This window comes from Ranitomeya imitator, chromosome 2 (assembly GCF_032444005.1).
Source record: "Ranitomeya imitator isolate aRanImi1 chromosome 2, aRanImi1.pri, whole genome shotgun sequence".
Taxonomy (NCBI): Eukaryota; Metazoa; Chordata; class Amphibia; order Anura; family Dendrobatidae; genus Ranitomeya; species Ranitomeya imitator.
Window position 1 is genome coordinate 625,571,043 of NC_091283.1, and position 17,400 is coordinate 625,588,442.

Sequence of the window (17,400 nt, forward strand, 5' to 3'; positions counted from 1 at the left end):
AGCGGGGGCGCCATTCTCGTGTTTCTTAGGGTGCCAGCCTCCGCATCTAGCTAGGCAGATATATACAGTAGCTGTCTTTTGTAGTGTCTAGGGAAATATCACCCATTTCTACACATCTATTGAATGAGTAAGCGGCAGCACTCTCTTGTCACTGGTTCAAGGTACTACTACATGATATCTTAAGGTGGGCTTACATCTCTATCTTTTCTAATAGAGGTTATTAGTGCCTGGGTAGATATCATCCTAGTCATACCAGGGGAAGATATTCCCTTATAATTTTCTATAGCCCAAACCATATAGGCTATTCTACTTTAGGGTATTTCTACCTATTTGTTCTTAATCGATATTTAATAAAGGTTATATACATTTTTACAGGGTTTTTTTTCCTGTAAACCGGTGTTCTTCCCTTGTTGGTTATTTAGTTTGTGAGAAGTCTTTCCTGCCCTGGCATAATACATGAAGATGGGGTCCTGGCTGGGTGTGTGGACCTTAGCTTCGGGATGTCACACCCTTGCAGGCAGCATGGTTGCCGGTGACTTTGGCTGGCCAGGACCAGGTCCTACAAACTTCAATGAGATAGACCACTACTTAAAATGGAAAGGTCTTTTACCGAACAATAACTTGGTCGGAATTATGTACAAAAGATAGTGGGTGCATAACTTCATGAACATTTCACTTAATACATGGAACGTCTTCCTACACATTTTCTGTCTTCCCTTACTTAGTCCTCTGACTTCACCATCATTCAGCATGGTACTTCAGAACCTTCCCTCAACCTCCTATTAAAAGTGAATATGATCTCTGCCACAGTAGTTGGGTATAGACAGAACACGTTGAACAGAGCTGTGCTGTTCGGCCAGTTCATGCCTTACATCCAATCAACTCCACAGTTGAAAACAGCTGCACAATTGCAACCAGGTTTTTTTTTTTTCTCTGAATCTTTTCAGTGTTTTAGAAGAAGCATAGTTTAAAGATTCGGTCAGGTGAGACGTGATGGGATTACCCCTCCACACTGCTCAATCTCCTGTAGTGTGGCGGTGAGACGTTGCATCAGACTCATTCCATCTCTGTCAGCCGAATCTTTAAACTTAGGCAGTGATTCACGTTGTGCATAGTTTGCGCAGCTATAATCAAGTGACAGGTTGCCTTTAATTACATGAACGCCCTTCAACTCTTGCTTTTCAAGAAACTGAATTTTTTTTTATCAAAAGGCTATATTTGTCTTCCTCAGAAACTCATAGAATTGTGTTAAAATGCCTTCTGATAGTGTCTCTAATGATTCCATCATACACATGAATGCTCAACTCAAGAGCTGATTCTTCTCATATCTTCCAATGTAGGAGAGTCAGGAGGCCACCATCCCAACTTAGCAGACTTTAACATAATGGATATGGAGCCAGCTTAATTCCTTTATGTATATTGCTGTGCACAATCTCAGCAGTCTGTGCAATGTACACAGTCTCCCTGATTCACCAACACACTTAACATTTGTCTTTTACCAGGAGATAATTATATTAAGTGATAGCACATGTGACAAGTCAAACAGTGATCTCCCCATGTCTAGCATGCAAAATAAGCACCACGTTTGACTGCATATCACTTAGGCTAGGTTCACACTAGCGTTGCGCCGCCCTGCGTCGGCGACGCAACGCGCGACGCACGGAAAAACGCGCGCGTTTTGCAAAGCGTGCATCGTTTTGGACGAAAATCGGACGCACAGAAAATGCTACATGTAGCATGTAGCGTTTTCGGAAACGACGCACGTGGCGAAAAACGCCACCAAAAAAACGCACGCGTCCCCTATGTTAAACATAGGGGCGCGTCGCCGCTGCGTCGCCGACGCAACAGCGGCGCAACGCTAATGTGAACGTAGCCTAAGATTGGTCCTTCATTCTAATGACATCATCCACCCCACTCAATACCAAATTCCCCATAAACAATGCTTAGTACCGAACGAATTAAGACATGACCATTCTTTTCTTTGGATAAATTGGCCACAGCGGCCATTTTATTGACAAATCAAACATAAATAACACCAATTATACAATTGTGTAAAAAAAAAAAACTTGAGGGGAGGGTTCTTGGAACTAAAAAATCTGGCACACCATGGGCAAAAGCCCCCATCCCCCCACAAACTTTTAACAAAAACCTTCTTTACCCTCAGCCGTAACCACCAGCTCGAGGGCACCATGTAACCCGTTTCCGGGCAAACAAACTCCAAAGCTCCCGAGGTAAACTCTCCGTCCAGAGCCCGTAAACCAAAGCCAGATCAACCCCATAAAACCTCAACTCCAAGAACCCCACCCCCTGCCAAACCAGCCACTGTGATGACAATATGAACATGAACTCCCTAGAAGTAAATAACCCGGTTAATCCCAGATGCCCCAACCCAAACTAATCACCCAAGCCCCAACCCCAAAAAAGGAGGGTGGGTGGGTGGGATGCAACGTGCACTGTCCCTTCCCGCACTTTTTGCCCCAAAACCCACCCCCTCCTCAGCCTAAGCACCCGCCCCGTTTTATCCCCTTTGAACCAATCCCACTGCACTTATTACAGCCCCCCCACTTGTTTATAGTTCAAAGTAAAAAAATTGGCTATAGACATTTAATATCTCAGTAACAGTTCTCATAACTAATAGATTAAATTGCTAAACCTGCCAATAGGTAATCTAATGTACACGGGAACTTCCCGACTCTCCACAGCTTAAAGCGGTTACACATAACTAGTTATTGAACCCGTTCTACGCCTGGGTGGTGAGCATTTATATTGGTATATGGTCTCCATCCTGGTATGTGTTGCTTTCATCCTGGCCCTAATCTTGTCATGCGCTGCTACCATCTTGCGCCCCATCCTGTCATGTGCAGCCCCCATCCTGTTTTGTGTACCTCCATCTTGTGATGTGCTACTGTCTTCCTGAGCACTCATCCTGTGACGTGCTCCCATCCTGTACCCAAATGATGTCATGTGGTGCTCCCATACTCCACCCCAATCCTGTCATGTGCTGCTGCCATCCTGCTCCCCCAGTCTGTCATGTGCTGCTCCCATCCTGTGCCCCCATGCTATCATGCTTTGCTCCCATCTTGAGCCCCCATTCTGTCATGTACTGCTCCCATCCTACGCCCCAGTTCTGTCATATGCTGCTCCTATCCTGCGCCCCATCATGTCATGTGCTGCCATCCTGCACCCCTGTTCTGTCATGTGCTGCCCTATTCTGTCATGTGCTGCTCCCATCCTGCACTACAGTTCTGTAATGTGCTACTCCCATCCTGTGCCCCCACTCTGTCATGTGCTGCTTGCATCCTGCACCCCGTTCTGTCATGTGCTGCTGCCATCCTGCACTCCCGTTCTGTCATGTGCTGCCCTATTCTGTCATGTGCTGCTCTCATCCTGCGCCACCGATCTGTAATTTGCTGCTCCCATCCATATGCCCCATATGCTGCTCCATAAAGGTTGATGGCCCCCATAAGATGCTCCATAGTATATGCCTGATATGCTGCTCCATAAAGGTTGATGGCCCCCATAAGATGCTCCATAGTATTATATGCCCTGTATGCTGCTGCAATAAAAAAAAAATAACATAATCCCCTATCGTCGCTGGGTGCCGAGTGCTGGGGGGCCTGAGCAGGCGGGGACACCGGCGAGCTGTGGGGGTCAGGTGCCTGAGTCGCCGCTAGCTCAGGCCCCCGGCACTTGCTATAGTCACCTGGCCCTGATCCCCTGCTGCGTGCCGCTCCGTCTTCCGGGTCCTCTGGCTGTGACTGTTCAGTCAGAGGGCGGTGCGCATTAAGCGTGTCATCGCACCCTCTGAACTGAACGTCAAAGGCAGAGGATGTGGAGGACGGAGTGGCGTGCATCGGTGGAACGGGACAGGTGAATATAGCCGGACCAGTTGCACAGCGTTAATTGCGACATTTTCGCCGTGCAACGCAGTCCGTTAGCGTTAACCCATTTACGCAATGTGAACCTAGCCTAATTGTAGGGAGAGTAGAGGACAATGTGAGCTGTCTTCAGCACCCGGCGCCTGAGAACAGAGCAAAGTGTGCTGGCTTGTCTCAGGTGTAGATGCGCGTGATACTGATGCGGCACACGTATGAAACACAGGGCATCTCTGATACTGTTTTTTTCCAGTACCGTAAATATTAGGACATGTGAAGGAGGCCTAAGATGGATGACTGACTACCAGAAAGAGCTGAAAGAATGAGGGGGTGACCTCCTACTGTGACTATCTGCCAGGAAGAGATGAGTGACGAATAGACACCCTTACTGTCACTGACTTCTAGGGACAGCTGAGAGAGACGGCGGGACAACTGAGTGACCAGATGACAGGTCAATGATTGCTTAATGACCTAATGGCCAATAATGGTTGATGGCAGAAACAGTACTTTGGAGTATAAACCATTAAGAAAGAAAATCAGGGGCGGGATTATGGATGGCGGTGTTGGAGTTTCCTTTTTGGCTGGAGGAACATTGCATCTGTCCTATATCACACTGGCATAAAAAAGTATCAAGATTTAATAGTATTTTCATCACCATCATAAACAGAATATCAAATGCAACCCAAAGGATGTCCTATATACGACGGTCTACCCAACCATGGACCGCTTCCTGCCCCTCAGTCTGACTTCGTCCAGTTTTTTAATGACGGGGCTGGATTTCTTGGAGGCGACTGTGTAGCTTTGGAGCAGAGCTCTGAACATGTCCTCTGTCTGGGGGTGAGTGCTGAGGAAAGCCTTTTCCAAGACATAAAGGTCGACACCTTTATCTTCTGGGAGAGCAGAGATGAAGCTCAGGCCGAAATCGATCAGCACCAGGTTTAAGTCCGGATGTGGAGGCCGTAGGAGTATGTTCGAGGTGGTCAGGTCCCCATGGACGACATCCTCATCATGCATCCAGGCCAATATCTGACCAATCCTTTCTGCAAGGCTGTACAGGCTGCTGCCATGTTCTTGCGCTGTCATTATGAAGTCCCGAACAGTGACTGATCCTTCTATATCCTCCAGGTAGATGCAGTTAGAGACATAATCAACAAAATAAACCACAGGAGTGGCAATACCTGCCTTCCTGCACCTGAAGATTGAGCGCACCTCCTGGGCGGTCCGCCGGTGTGTCAGCTTCTGGTCCAGCGTAGGATGCCTGTAAGTCTTGGGGAAACGCTCCTTCACTACAGCCGCTTTCCCCAGGAAACTTCCCCGGTACACCCGAGCCTCAGCCCCCTGCTTCATGAGCTGCAGCCCCCCCAGGTACCGCCGAGTCTGCTCCCTGCTTATGCTGTCCGCACTGTTCTCCACAGCATTCATGGTAAAGGCTAACCCAGTCAGGATACATTCCTTTATGTTGGCCATAATTGGTCCTGTGGTGAGAAGCATTGGGTCAAACAATGGTAGAGATATACACAGCATGAAAAATGTATGTTCTACATACAAATGGCAGTCATGAACAATCTACCGGGACGGAAAGGCATCACTGCACTACAGGAGTCTAGTTACTTCCTGAAAATGGCCAGAGAGTGGTGAGGGGCTTCATTTACACATGAGGGTCATCCTACTTAGCATTGTCTAGAATTCCTTCAATCAGACATATCACATATCTAAAGGATACACCATAAATATTTGATAGATATGGGTCTTAAAAGGCAATATTATGTGCATAAGCCATAAAACATGGAAAGAATAAAATAGTGAAAAATAGAAGTATGTAAACTATTAATCTCATGGGACTCCTATAAGTAAACAGACAATCATTGGTCGACTGTCACAGTATAAAGGCTGGCCATACAAAAATATTGAAAACCATTGGCTCTACTGACAGCTATCTTCCTTACTCCCTACACAGCAACTCAGCTGAGCATTCCTGTATTCCCCATGGGGAGGGTAGATTTAGCCTCAGCCAGAATTACCAGTAGTCAGTTAGAACAGATCCAACTGCAATCCATTGACAAACAAGTTGTCCAGACTAAAAAAAAAAAAAAAAATTATTTCAACTGGATACATTTTTTTAACATTGAAAGCTAAATGGCCATCCATTTGAAACTGATCAATAAGGAAAAATGGATGGCCAGTTAACAGATCTGTTTTTCATAGACTTCAATGTTAAAAGACCAGATCCAGTTGAAATCAATTTTACTTAGCACAACTTTCTGACAATAGATTGCTGCTGGTTCCGTTCTACTGAAAGGCTCTGTTCACATGTACAGTAATCAAAGGCGATGTTCACATTTCCACCAACAATTTAACATAACTTAAGCATACAGCATCCAGCTAAAGCAAAAAATACTTCAACTGGTACCAGTTCTTGTGTGGTCTTTGTTCAGCCGATCGCCCAGGTCTGGACCTAGCACACACAAGAAATACTTCAGTTGCCACCATGCTGATCTCCCCACTATTTGTGGAGGAGCAGATCACAATCTATTGTTCCCCATCAGAGTGGCTGCACAAGAATTACTGACAACAGTCTAACAAGAAAGTGAATCAGAAAAGTCACAGCATCTATAATCCTGAACATTTCAGAAACATTCCCACACGTGTTTATCCCACCAGCCTCCCACTTGCAGGGACAACTGCCCTTTAACATCACAGCACTGGTACAAGCTCCCTATGACAGTGTAAGGAAGAAGTATACTTACGAGATGGGACGTAGCAGATGCTCAGGTCTCACTGGATTCTTGGATCCTTGATCCTGGAAGTCCTTAGTCCTGGTGGTCTGTAGTTATGGAGGTCCTTAGTCCTGGGGCTCAGGTGAGATCAGTCACAGATTGCGATAGTTCTGAAATCTCAGGACTTTAGGTGACAGCTTTATCCCCTGACTCTCCAGGTTTTGGGGGGGGAATTGTGTTTGAATCCCGTGCTGTGATTGGCCAGTGCTCTGGGGGGCTCATGGTGTCAACTTCTTGTCACTTGCTATCCTGGAATTCTTTATCCTGGAATTCTTTATCTATTGGTATGCAATGGTATGCAATTGTTCCCAATGTTTTGAATACACTTGGTCCCCAGCTGGCTGCCTGTGTATTATCATGCAGACATGGTAGTAGCCCTACTTCAGCCCTGGTGGTGTGGGGAAGTGTGTAAAACAGGAATTCCCCCACTCCTGCATCCTCCCCTTACATGCCTGAGTGGCATTTGTCCTGTGTGTGGCACCCATGAGCCAAGTATGCCTTAATATGTAGAGAAGTGATGACATCCAGTCAGTTTTCTGTCATAGATACAGTTCTGGAGCAAATATGAGATTTCTCAGGTTATAGAAACATTCACTGACACATAATCCTCCAAAATTCACCTCACAACTCGTCATCTCCTCTTTGCGTTTCACATGAGGAGATTTTTTTTACATTTTTTTTTTTCTCAACATTTTTTTCCTCGAAATTTGAAAAATGATTGAAGGGTGGAAAAGTGCATGACTTTTTTTAAAAAAAGTTTTTGAAGAGTTTTACTTCAAAATCTATCGCAATCTCTTCTAAACCTCTTCAGAAAAAAAAATGTCTCTAAAAAATATTGTTTCTTGAAGCAACTCGCATTAAAAAAAAATCAGTGTGAACATAGCCTGAGAAATAGATGTATGTCCTAGAGTAGGTATAAAAAGTCATCAAGAAAAGTGAGACGATTTTTTTTTTTCACTTATCCATATACAATCCGTTTTTTTACCGCAGCGTCTATTAACCATTTACAGTTTCCTAAGGTACAGAATTGCAATATATCCCTAAATATCGGATGTTGCACTGTGGCTCGGTATGGCATCTGATTTTCGCCCCTATAGACCTGAACGGGCAAGTCTCATCCCATTTTTAGAATAAACTTGTGCATGCTGCCATGTTTTCACATTCAGAAAATAATCGCTTCTCAGCAGCGCCCTATAGAATAACATTGGTCCGAGTGCTGTCTATTTTGTACTTGTGCTGTCCATTTTGTACTTGTGCTGTCCATTTTGTACTTGTGCTGTCCATTTTGTACTTGTGCTGTCCATTTTGTACTTGTGCTGTCCATTTTGTACTTGCGCTGTCCATTTTGTGCTTCTGCTGTCCATTTTGTACATACGATACGATACGATACACTTTATTAATCCCGTGGGAAATTATGGTATCACAGCAGCACAACTTACATCATAAGAATCATAAAATGAATTACTTAGTTGACATGACAGTTTGTTGACAGAAGAACATTATACATTAGAATAGGACATACTCAGCGGGTGAACTGAAAAGTAGGAGAAATAAAGTAGACAATCACCTTTATGATTTAACCCTAATGTTATTGTTGTACATACCCATAGCAGTTGGCACTAACGATTTCCTAAATTTTTCCTTCTTACACCTCAGGAGTATTAGCCGGTTACTGAAGGTGCTCTTCTGTCTCATGAATAGCTCATATAGTGGATGTGCATTATTGTTCATAATTGCCCTACACTTTCTCAGAGTTCTTCTCTCCACTACCTCCTCAAGAGAGTCCAGATTGCAGCCGACAGCAGAGCTTGCCTTTTTGATAAGCTTATTCAGCTTATTAGCATCAGAGGCCCGCACACTATTACCCCAGCATATGATTGCAAAAAAGATGGCACTTGCCACCACAGACTGGTAGAACATTTCTAACATTTTGCTGCACACATTAAAAGACCTCAGGTTCCTTAGGAAATACAGTCTTTGAGTGGCATCTCCAGTCCAGTTTGCTATCCAAATGGACCCCCAAATATTTATAACTCTCCACCTGCTCTACCTCCTGACCAGCAATAGTGATCGGTAAGCATTCCAACTTAATCCTGCTATAGTTGGCCACCAACTCCTTGTTTTTTTTTAACATTTAGTTGTAGATAGTTACCATTGCACCAATCCACGAAATTCGACACCACCCTTCCCCTAATACATCCCACAACCACGGAGTCATCCGAAAATTTTTGAAGGTGGCAAAGATCAGATTTATACTGAAAGTCAGATGTATACAGTTTGAATAGAAAGGGTTCAAGCACCGTTCCCTGGGGGTCACCTACACTGCTCAGTAATCTGCTTGACACAACTGCTCCCATCTGTACAAACTGTGGCCGATCTGATAGATAGTCAGTTATCCAATTTCTCATCCCCACCTCCACCTTCATATCAGTCATCTTTTTGTGTAGTAAAGGTGGCTGCAGGGAATTAAATGCACTCGAGAAATCAAAGAACATCGCTCGCACCGTGGTTCCGTCAATCTCCAGAAATGAATGTACACTATGTAACAGAGAAAGAATAGCATCGTTCACCCCCAATCTGTCAGTAAGCAAACTGAAGGGGATCAATAAAAGCGTTAACCCTCGGTCTTAAGTGAGCAAGAACTAATCTTTCCTAGGCCTTCATAGCATGAGATGTTAAGGCTACAGGACGATAGTCATTTAGGGTTGCAGGAGAAGAAGTCTTGGGTACCGGCACCAGACAGGAAGTTTTCCATAACACTGGTACCCTCTGTGTTTGTAGACTTCCATTAAATAGGAGTGTAAAGATCGTACACAGCTGGTCTGCACAAACTTTAAGGACACGTGAGCGGAGTCCATCTGGTCTTGCTGCTTTACCAATGTTAAGTGACTTAAACTGCCTCCTCACATCATTTTCGGATACTGTAAAATTAGTCTGCTCCTCCTCCAATATCGATGTTGCAGAATTTGCACGCAATTCCCCTCCACTTCCAGTTGGCAGTACACATGTACTGCTAAGGCTACGTTCACATTAGCATTTTCCATTTTGCGTCGTGTTTGCGTCGGGCGACGCAGCGGCGACGCATGCGTCATGCGCCCCTATATTTAACATGGGGGACGCATGCGTTTTTTTTGCCGCAAGCGTCGGGCCAAGAAAACGCAACAAGTTGCATTTTTCTTGCGTCCAAATTTCGGCAAAAAACGACGCATGCGTCGCAAAACGCAGCGTTTTTGCGTGCGTTTTGGTGCGTTTTTATTTGCGTTGTGCGTTGCATCGCCGATGCAGCGGCGCTCAACGCAAATGTGAACGTAGCCTAAATCTATTGAAATACTCATTCATCTCATTAGCCTTGTCCAGTTTTCCTCCCCCCACCGTGTTCAGACCTTACCTTAAGCCCAGTCAGTGATTTCATTCCTGACCAAACCTCCCTGGTATTATTGTGGGACAGTTTCTTTTCAACTTTAATTCTGAAGGCTTACTGGGCCTCCTTTATTTTATACTTCAATTCATACTGTATCATTTTAATTTCCTCTTTGTCGCCTAATTTAAATGCCTTTTTTTTCCTGTTGAGCAAATGCTTCAATTCCTTTGTTATCCATGGCTTGTTTGCAAAACACCTAATCTTTTTAGCTGGCACCAGCATATCAGTGCAGAAGTTAATGTAGTCAGTCACTCTACCAACCACTTCATTAACATTTGTATACTCATCCATTATCCCAAGCAGCACATCCCAGTCTGTAAGGCTACGCTCACATTAGCGTTGCGCCGCTGTTGCGTCGGCGACGCAGCGGCGACGCAGCGGCGACGCGCCCCTATGTTTAACATAGGGGACGCGTGCGTTTTTTTGGTGGCGTTTTTCACCACATGCGTCGTTTCCGACGCTAGCGTCGGACGCAAGAAAACGCTACATGTAGCATTTTCTGTGCGTCCGATTTTCGTCAAAAACGACGCACGCGCGTTTTACCGTGCGTCGCGCGTTGCGTCGCCGACGCAGGGCGGCGCAACGCTAGTGTGAACCTAGCCTAAGATGAAAGCAATCCTGCAAAGCCTGTTCATTTGTTGGACTTAACTGATTTAATCATAGCAGGCTGTTTACTAACAATAATAATAATAATAATAATAATAATTTTTATTTATATAGCGCCAACATATTCCGCAGCGCTTTACAAATTATAGAGGGGACTTGTACATACAATAGACATTACAGCATAACAGAAATACAGTTCAAAACAGATACCAAGAGGAGTGAGGGCCCTGCTCGCAAGCTTACAAACTATGAGGAAAAGGGGAGACACAAGAGGTGGATGGTAACAATTGCTATAGTTATTCGGACCAGCCATAGTGTAAGGCTCGGGTGTTCATGTAAAGCTGCATGAACCAGTTAACTAAGTTTTTTTTTTTTTTTTTTTTATAGGCCACACAGGGATCGTTAGGTTAATGCATTGAGGCGGTAGGCCAGTCTGAACAAATGAGTTTTTAGGGCACGCTTAAAACTGTGGGGATTGGGGATTAATCGTATTATCCTAGGTAGTGCATTCCAAAGAATCGGCACAGCACGTGTAAAGTCTTGGAGACGGGAGTGGGAGGTTCTGATTATTGAGGATGCTAACCTGAGGTCATCAGCGGAGCGGAGGGCACGGGTAGGGTGGTAGACTGAGACCAGAGAGGAGATGTAGGGTGGTGCTGAGCCATGGAGTGCTTTGTGGATGAGGGTAGTAGTTTTGTACTGGATTCTTGAGTGGATGGGTAACCAGTGTAATGACTGGCACAAGGTAGAGGCATCGGTGTAACGGTTGGTGAGGAATATGATCCTGGCAGCAGCATTCAGGACAGATTGGAGCGGGGAGAGTTTGGTAAGAGGGAGGCCGATTAGTAGAGAGTTACAATAGTCCAGACGAGAATGAATAAGTGAAACAGTAAGAGTTTTTGCAGAGTCGAAAGTAAGAAAAGGGCGAATTCTAGAAATGTTTTTGAGATGCAGGTAAGAAGAGCGAGCCAGTGATCGGATGTGGGGGGTGAATGAAACGTTAGAATCAAGGATGACCCCAAGGCAGCGGGCATGTTGCTTTGGAGTAATGGTGGAACCGCAAACGGAGATGGCAATGTCAGGCAAAGGTAGGTTAGTAGAGGGAGAAAACACGAGGAGTTCAGTTTTTGACAGGTTTAGTTTCAGATAGAGGGAGGACATGATGCTAGAGACAGCGGTAAGACAATCACTGGTGTTTTCTAATAAGGCAGGCGTGAGATCAGGAGAAGAAGTGTATAATTGGGTGTCGTCAGCATAGAGATGGTACTGGAAGCCAAATCTACTGATTGTTTGTCCAATAGGGGCAGTATACAAAGAGAAGAGGAGGGGGCCTAGGACTGATCCTTGATGAACCCCAACAGTAAGGGGAAGGTGAGAGGAGGAGGAACCAGCAAAACATACAGTGAAGGATCGGTCAGAGAGATAGGAGGAGAACCAGGAGAGAACGGTGTCCTTGAGGCCGATGGAGCGGAGCATAGTGAGGAGGAGCTGATGATCCACAGTATCAAATGCTGCAGAGAGATCCAAGAGAATTAGCATGGAGTAGTGACCATTAGATTTAGCTGTTAGTAAGTCATTAGAGACTTTAGTGAGGGCAGTTTCAGTAGAGTGTAAAGAGCAACAGGTTGGTAGACTGGTGACAATAGTATAAGATTGTGATCAGATTTCCCCAAGGGCGGCAGGGTAGACAATGAATAAGCATTCTTGACATTCGCATAGAGTAAAGGTACCTTCACATTTAGCGACGCTGCAGAGATCCAGACAACGATCCCGATCCCTGCAGCGTCGCTGTTTGGTCGCTGGAGAGCTGTCACACAGACAGCTCTCCAGCGACCAACGATGCCGGTCCCCTGGTAACCAGGGTAAACATCGGGTTACTAAGCGCAGGGCCGCGCTTAGTAACCCAATGTTTACCCTGGTTACCAGCGTAAAAGTAAAAAAAAACACACGTCATACTAAAGGTACCGTCACACTAGATGATATCGCTAGCGATCCGTGACGTTGCAGCGTCCTGGCTAGCGATATCGTCCAGTGTGACAGGCAGCAGCGATCAGGCCCCTGCTGTGATATCGCTGGTTTGGGCAGAAAGGCCAGAACTTTGTTTCGTCGCTGGCTCTCCCGCTGACATCGCTGAATCAGCGTGTGTGACGCCGATTCAGCGATGTCTTCGCTGGTAACCAGGGTAAACATTGGGTTACTAAGCGCAGGGCCGCGCTTAGTAACCCGATGTTTACCCTGGTTAAAGTAAAAAAAAAACCACTACATACTTACCTACCGCTGTCTGTCCCCGGCGCTGTGCTTCTCTGTTCTGGCTGTGAGCGCCGGGCAGCCGGAAAGCACAGCGGTGACGTCACCGCTCTGCTTTCCGGCCGCTGTGCTCACAGCCAGAGCAGAGAAGCACAGCGCCGGGGACAGACAGCGGTAGGTAAGTATGTACTGTTTTTTTTTTTTTACCTTTACACTGGTAACCAGGGTAAACATCGGGTTACTAAGCGCGGCCCTGCGCTTAGTAACCCGATGTTTACCCTGGTTACTGGCATCGTTGGTCGCTGGAGAGCTGTCTGTGTGACAGCTCTCCAGCGACCAAACAGCGACGCTGCAGCGATCCGGATCGTTGTCGGTATCGCTGCAGCGTTGCTTAGTGTGACTGTACCTTTACATTCCGCTGTCTGTCCCCGGCGCTGTGCTTCTCTGCACTGTGTAAGCACAGCGGCCAGAAAGCCCAGCGGTGACGTCACCGCTGTGCTCTGCTTGCCGGCTGGCCGGCTCTCACAGTGCAGAGAAGCACAGCGCCGGAGGACAGACAGCGGAATGTAAGTATGTAGTGTTTGTTTTTTTTCACTTTTACGCTGGTAACCAGGGTAAACATCGGGTTACTAAGCGCGGCCCTGCGCTTAGCAACCCGATGTTTACCCTGGTTACCAGTGAAGACATCGCTGAATCGGCGTCACACACACCGATTCAGCGATGTCTGCAGGGAGTCCAGCGACGAAACAAAGTTCTGGCCTTCTAGCTCCGACCAGCGATGTCACAGCAGGATCCAGATCGCTGCTGCGTGCCAAACTGAACAATATCGCTAGCCAGGACGCTGCAACGTCACGGATCGCTAGCGATATCGTTCAGTGTAAAGGTACCTTAAGTCCAAAATAATGTGCTGTCCATTTTGTACTTGGACTGAAAATACGGTCGTGTGAACAAGTCCTTGTAGGAATAAAATAATAAATGGATATTTCTCCATCTATACAAACATTTAAGGTACCTTCACACTAGACGATATCGCTAGCGATCCGTGACGTTGCAGCGTCCTGGCTAGCGATATCGTCCAGTGTGACAGGCATCAGCGATCAGGCCCCTGCTGTGCTGTCGCTGGTCGGGGAATAAAGTCCAGAACTTTATTTGGTTGCTGGACTCCCCGCAGACATCGCTGAATCGGCGTGTGTGACACCGATTCAGCGATGTCTTTGCTGGTAACCAGGGTAAACATCGGGTAACTAAGCGCAGGGCCGCGCTTAGTAACCCGATGTTTACCCTGGTTACCATCGTTAAAGTAAAAAAACAAACAGTACATACTTACCTACAGCTGTCTGTCCTCCAGCGCTGTGCTCTGCACTCCTCCTGTACTGTCTGTGAGCGTCGGTCAGCCGGAAAGCAGAGCGGTGACGTCACCGCTCTGCTTTCCGGCCGCTGTGCTCACACAGACAGTACAGGAGGAGAGCAGAGCACAGCGCTGGAGGACAGACAGCTGTAGGTAAATATGTACTGTTTGTTTTTTTTTACTTTTAGGATGGTAACCAGGGTAAACATCGGGTAACTAAGCACGGCCCTGCGCTTAGTTACCCGATGTTTACCCTGGTTACCGGCATCGTTGGTCGCTGGAGAGCTGTCTGTGTGACAGCTCTCCAGCGACCAAACAGCGACGCTGCAGCGATCCGGATCGTTGTCGGTATCACTGCAGCGTCGCTAAATGTGAAGGGGCCTTTACTGGTGCTAAGGACTAATGATGGCATATTTTATATTTGTAATATACTTGATTCTCCCAAAATGTCTCCATTACACTTTTCCAGGGATCTAGCGTTTGCTCAGGTTATCATCGGTTACAAATAGAAATGATACGTGCCTGATGAAATCACTGTAGTGAAAAAACACTGCTTTTCTGTGATGTCAGCCATTTTGACAAAAAACGAAAATGTAGGACAGCATTCAATAAATTGATGCAAATTTCAGTGATGCGATATTGTGGATTCAGAAAGTCTTTTTATTATTTTGAACTTATCACAAACGAAGGTATAACTGGCGCCATTACTAGTTAATGTGAAAGGATAATAAAATGTTTAAAAAAATAAATAAAAAAAAGTGACAAAATGTTCCCATCTCGGCCAGCTTTCCTACATACAGGAGTGCTCGTTCATTCAAGCCCTCCTATGTTCTCTTTGTTTCCCTTTCTCTCCAATAAAATGTGTCATACTTTGTTTCTCACTACAATAACTTGTCAAAAAGACTTAATTTCTTGCATTTGAGCGTGCACTTGTGTATTAGTCAAAACTGGAAATGGATCCTAAAATGAGCCAAAATATAAACCAATGAACTATATATTTCCTATATCAGCTATACATTACACCTTTTCAATAATGGATTTAAATTGATCACATACAGACTTATAGCATTGTTTTTTACCCCCTAATTTTCCTTTTTTGTTTTCGCTTGTTTTTCCATTTCTTTAATTAACCCCTTCATGACCCAGCCTATTTTGACCTTAATGACCTGGCCGTTTTTTGCAATTCTGACCAGTGTCCCTTTATGAGGTAATAACTCAGGAACGCTTCAATGGATCCTAGCGGTTCTGAGATTGTTTTTTCGTGATATATTGGGCTTCATGTTAGGCCTGTTTCACACGTCAGTGTCTCCGGTACGTGAGGTGACAGTTTCCTCACGTACCGGAGACACTGACACACGTAGACACATAAAAATCACTGCATCTGTTCAGATGTCAGTGATTTTTTTGCAGACCGTGTCTCCGTGTTTGGCCGTGTGCCAAACACGGAGACATGTCAGTGTTCGTGGGAGCGCACGTATTACACGGACCCATTAAAGTCAATGGGTCCGTGTAAAACACGTACCGCACACGGACGTTGTCCGTGTGCAGTCCGTGTGCCATGCAGGGGACAGCGCTACATTAAGCGCTGTCCCCCCCACTGGTGCTGAAGCCGCGATCCATATCTTCCCTGCAGCAGCATTTGCTGCAGGGAAGATATGAATAATACTGTTTAAAATAAAGATCTATCTTCCCCTCGCCCTCCCACCCCCTGTGCGCCCCCCCGCTCCCTGTGCGCCCCCCCGCTGTTCAGAAAATGCTCACCCGCCTCCCTCGTTGGCCGGCGCTGCTTCCTCTCCTGGCCGCAGCTTCTCCTGTATGCGGTCACGTGGGGCCGCCGATTACAGTCATGAATATGCGGCTCTACCTCCCATAGGGGTGGAGCCGCATATTCATTACTGTAAATGAGCGGCCCCACGTGACCGCATACAGGAGAAGCTGCGGCCAGACCAGGAAGCAGCACCGGCGAGGGAACGAGCTGGGTGAGTATTTTCTGAACAGTGGGGGGGGGGCGCACAGGGGGTGGGGGGCGGTTGGAAGGTAGATCTTTATTTTAAACACTATTATTCATATCTTCCCTGCAGCAAACGCTGCTGCAGGGAAGATATGAATCGCAGCTTCAGCACCAGATGCTGGTACATGTGGTACCCAGCACGGTGCGTGTGGTACCCAGTGGGCACACGGGCGGCACACGTGTGCCGCACGTGTGCCACACTGATGTGCCACGTGAGGACACAGACACACGGACACGGATAACTCCAGTACTGTTTTTATACGGTACTGGAATTATCTGGACGTGTGAAACCGGCCTTAGTGGTAAATTTAGGTCAATAAATTCTGTGTTTAGTTGTGATAAAAACGGAAATTTGGCGAAAATTTTGAAAATTTTGCAATTTTAACATTTTGAATTTTTATTCTGTTAAACCAGAGAGTTATGTGACACAAAATAGTTAATAAATAACATTTCCCACACATCTACTTTACATCAGCACAATTTTGGAAACAAAATTTTTTTTTGCTAGGAATTTATAAGGGTTAAAATTTGACCAGCGATTTCTCATTTTTACAACGAAATTTACAAAACCATTTTTTTTAGGGACCACCTCACATTTGAAGTCAGTTTGAGGGGTCTATATGGCTGAAAATACCCAAAAGTGACACCATTCTAAAAACTGCACCCCTCAAGGTGCACAAAACCACATTCAAGAAGTTTATTAACCCTTCAGGTGCTTCACAGCAGCAGAAGCAACATGGAAGGAAAAAATGAACATTTAACTTTTTAGTCACAAAAATGATCTTTTAGCAACAATTTTTTTTATTTTCCCAATGGTAAAAGGAGAAACTGAACCACGAAAGTTGTTGTCCAATTTGTCCTGAGTACGCTGATACCTCATATGTGGGGGTAAACCACTGTTTGGGCGCACGGCAGGGCTTGGAAGGGAAGGAGCGCCATTTGACTTTTTGAATGAAAAATTGGCTGCACTCTTTAGCGGACACCATGTCACGTTTGGAGAGCCCCCGTGTGCCTAAAAATTGGAGCTCCCCCACAAGTGACCCCATTTTGGAAAATAGATGCCCCAAGGAACTTATCTAGATGCATAGTGAGCACTTTAAATCCCCAGGTGCTTC

At 45.8% G+C, this 17,400-nt stretch overlaps 1 protein-coding gene across 1 annotated transcript; it reads right to left on the reverse strand.

The window, feature by feature from the left end:
• Window positions 1-4,494: 4,494 nt before the first annotated feature.
• Window positions 4,495-5,223, reverse strand: LOC138667642 (EKC/KEOPS complex subunit TP53RK-like). Its single transcript, XM_069755768.1, has one exon. The coding sequence runs from the start codon at window positions 5,220-5,222 to the stop codon at window positions 4,584-4,586; it is 639 nt and encodes a 212-aa protein (XP_069611869.1). The 5' UTR covers window position 5,223; the 3' UTR covers window positions 4,495-4,583.
• Between the last annotated feature and the right edge of the window lie 12,177 nt (window positions 5,224-17,400).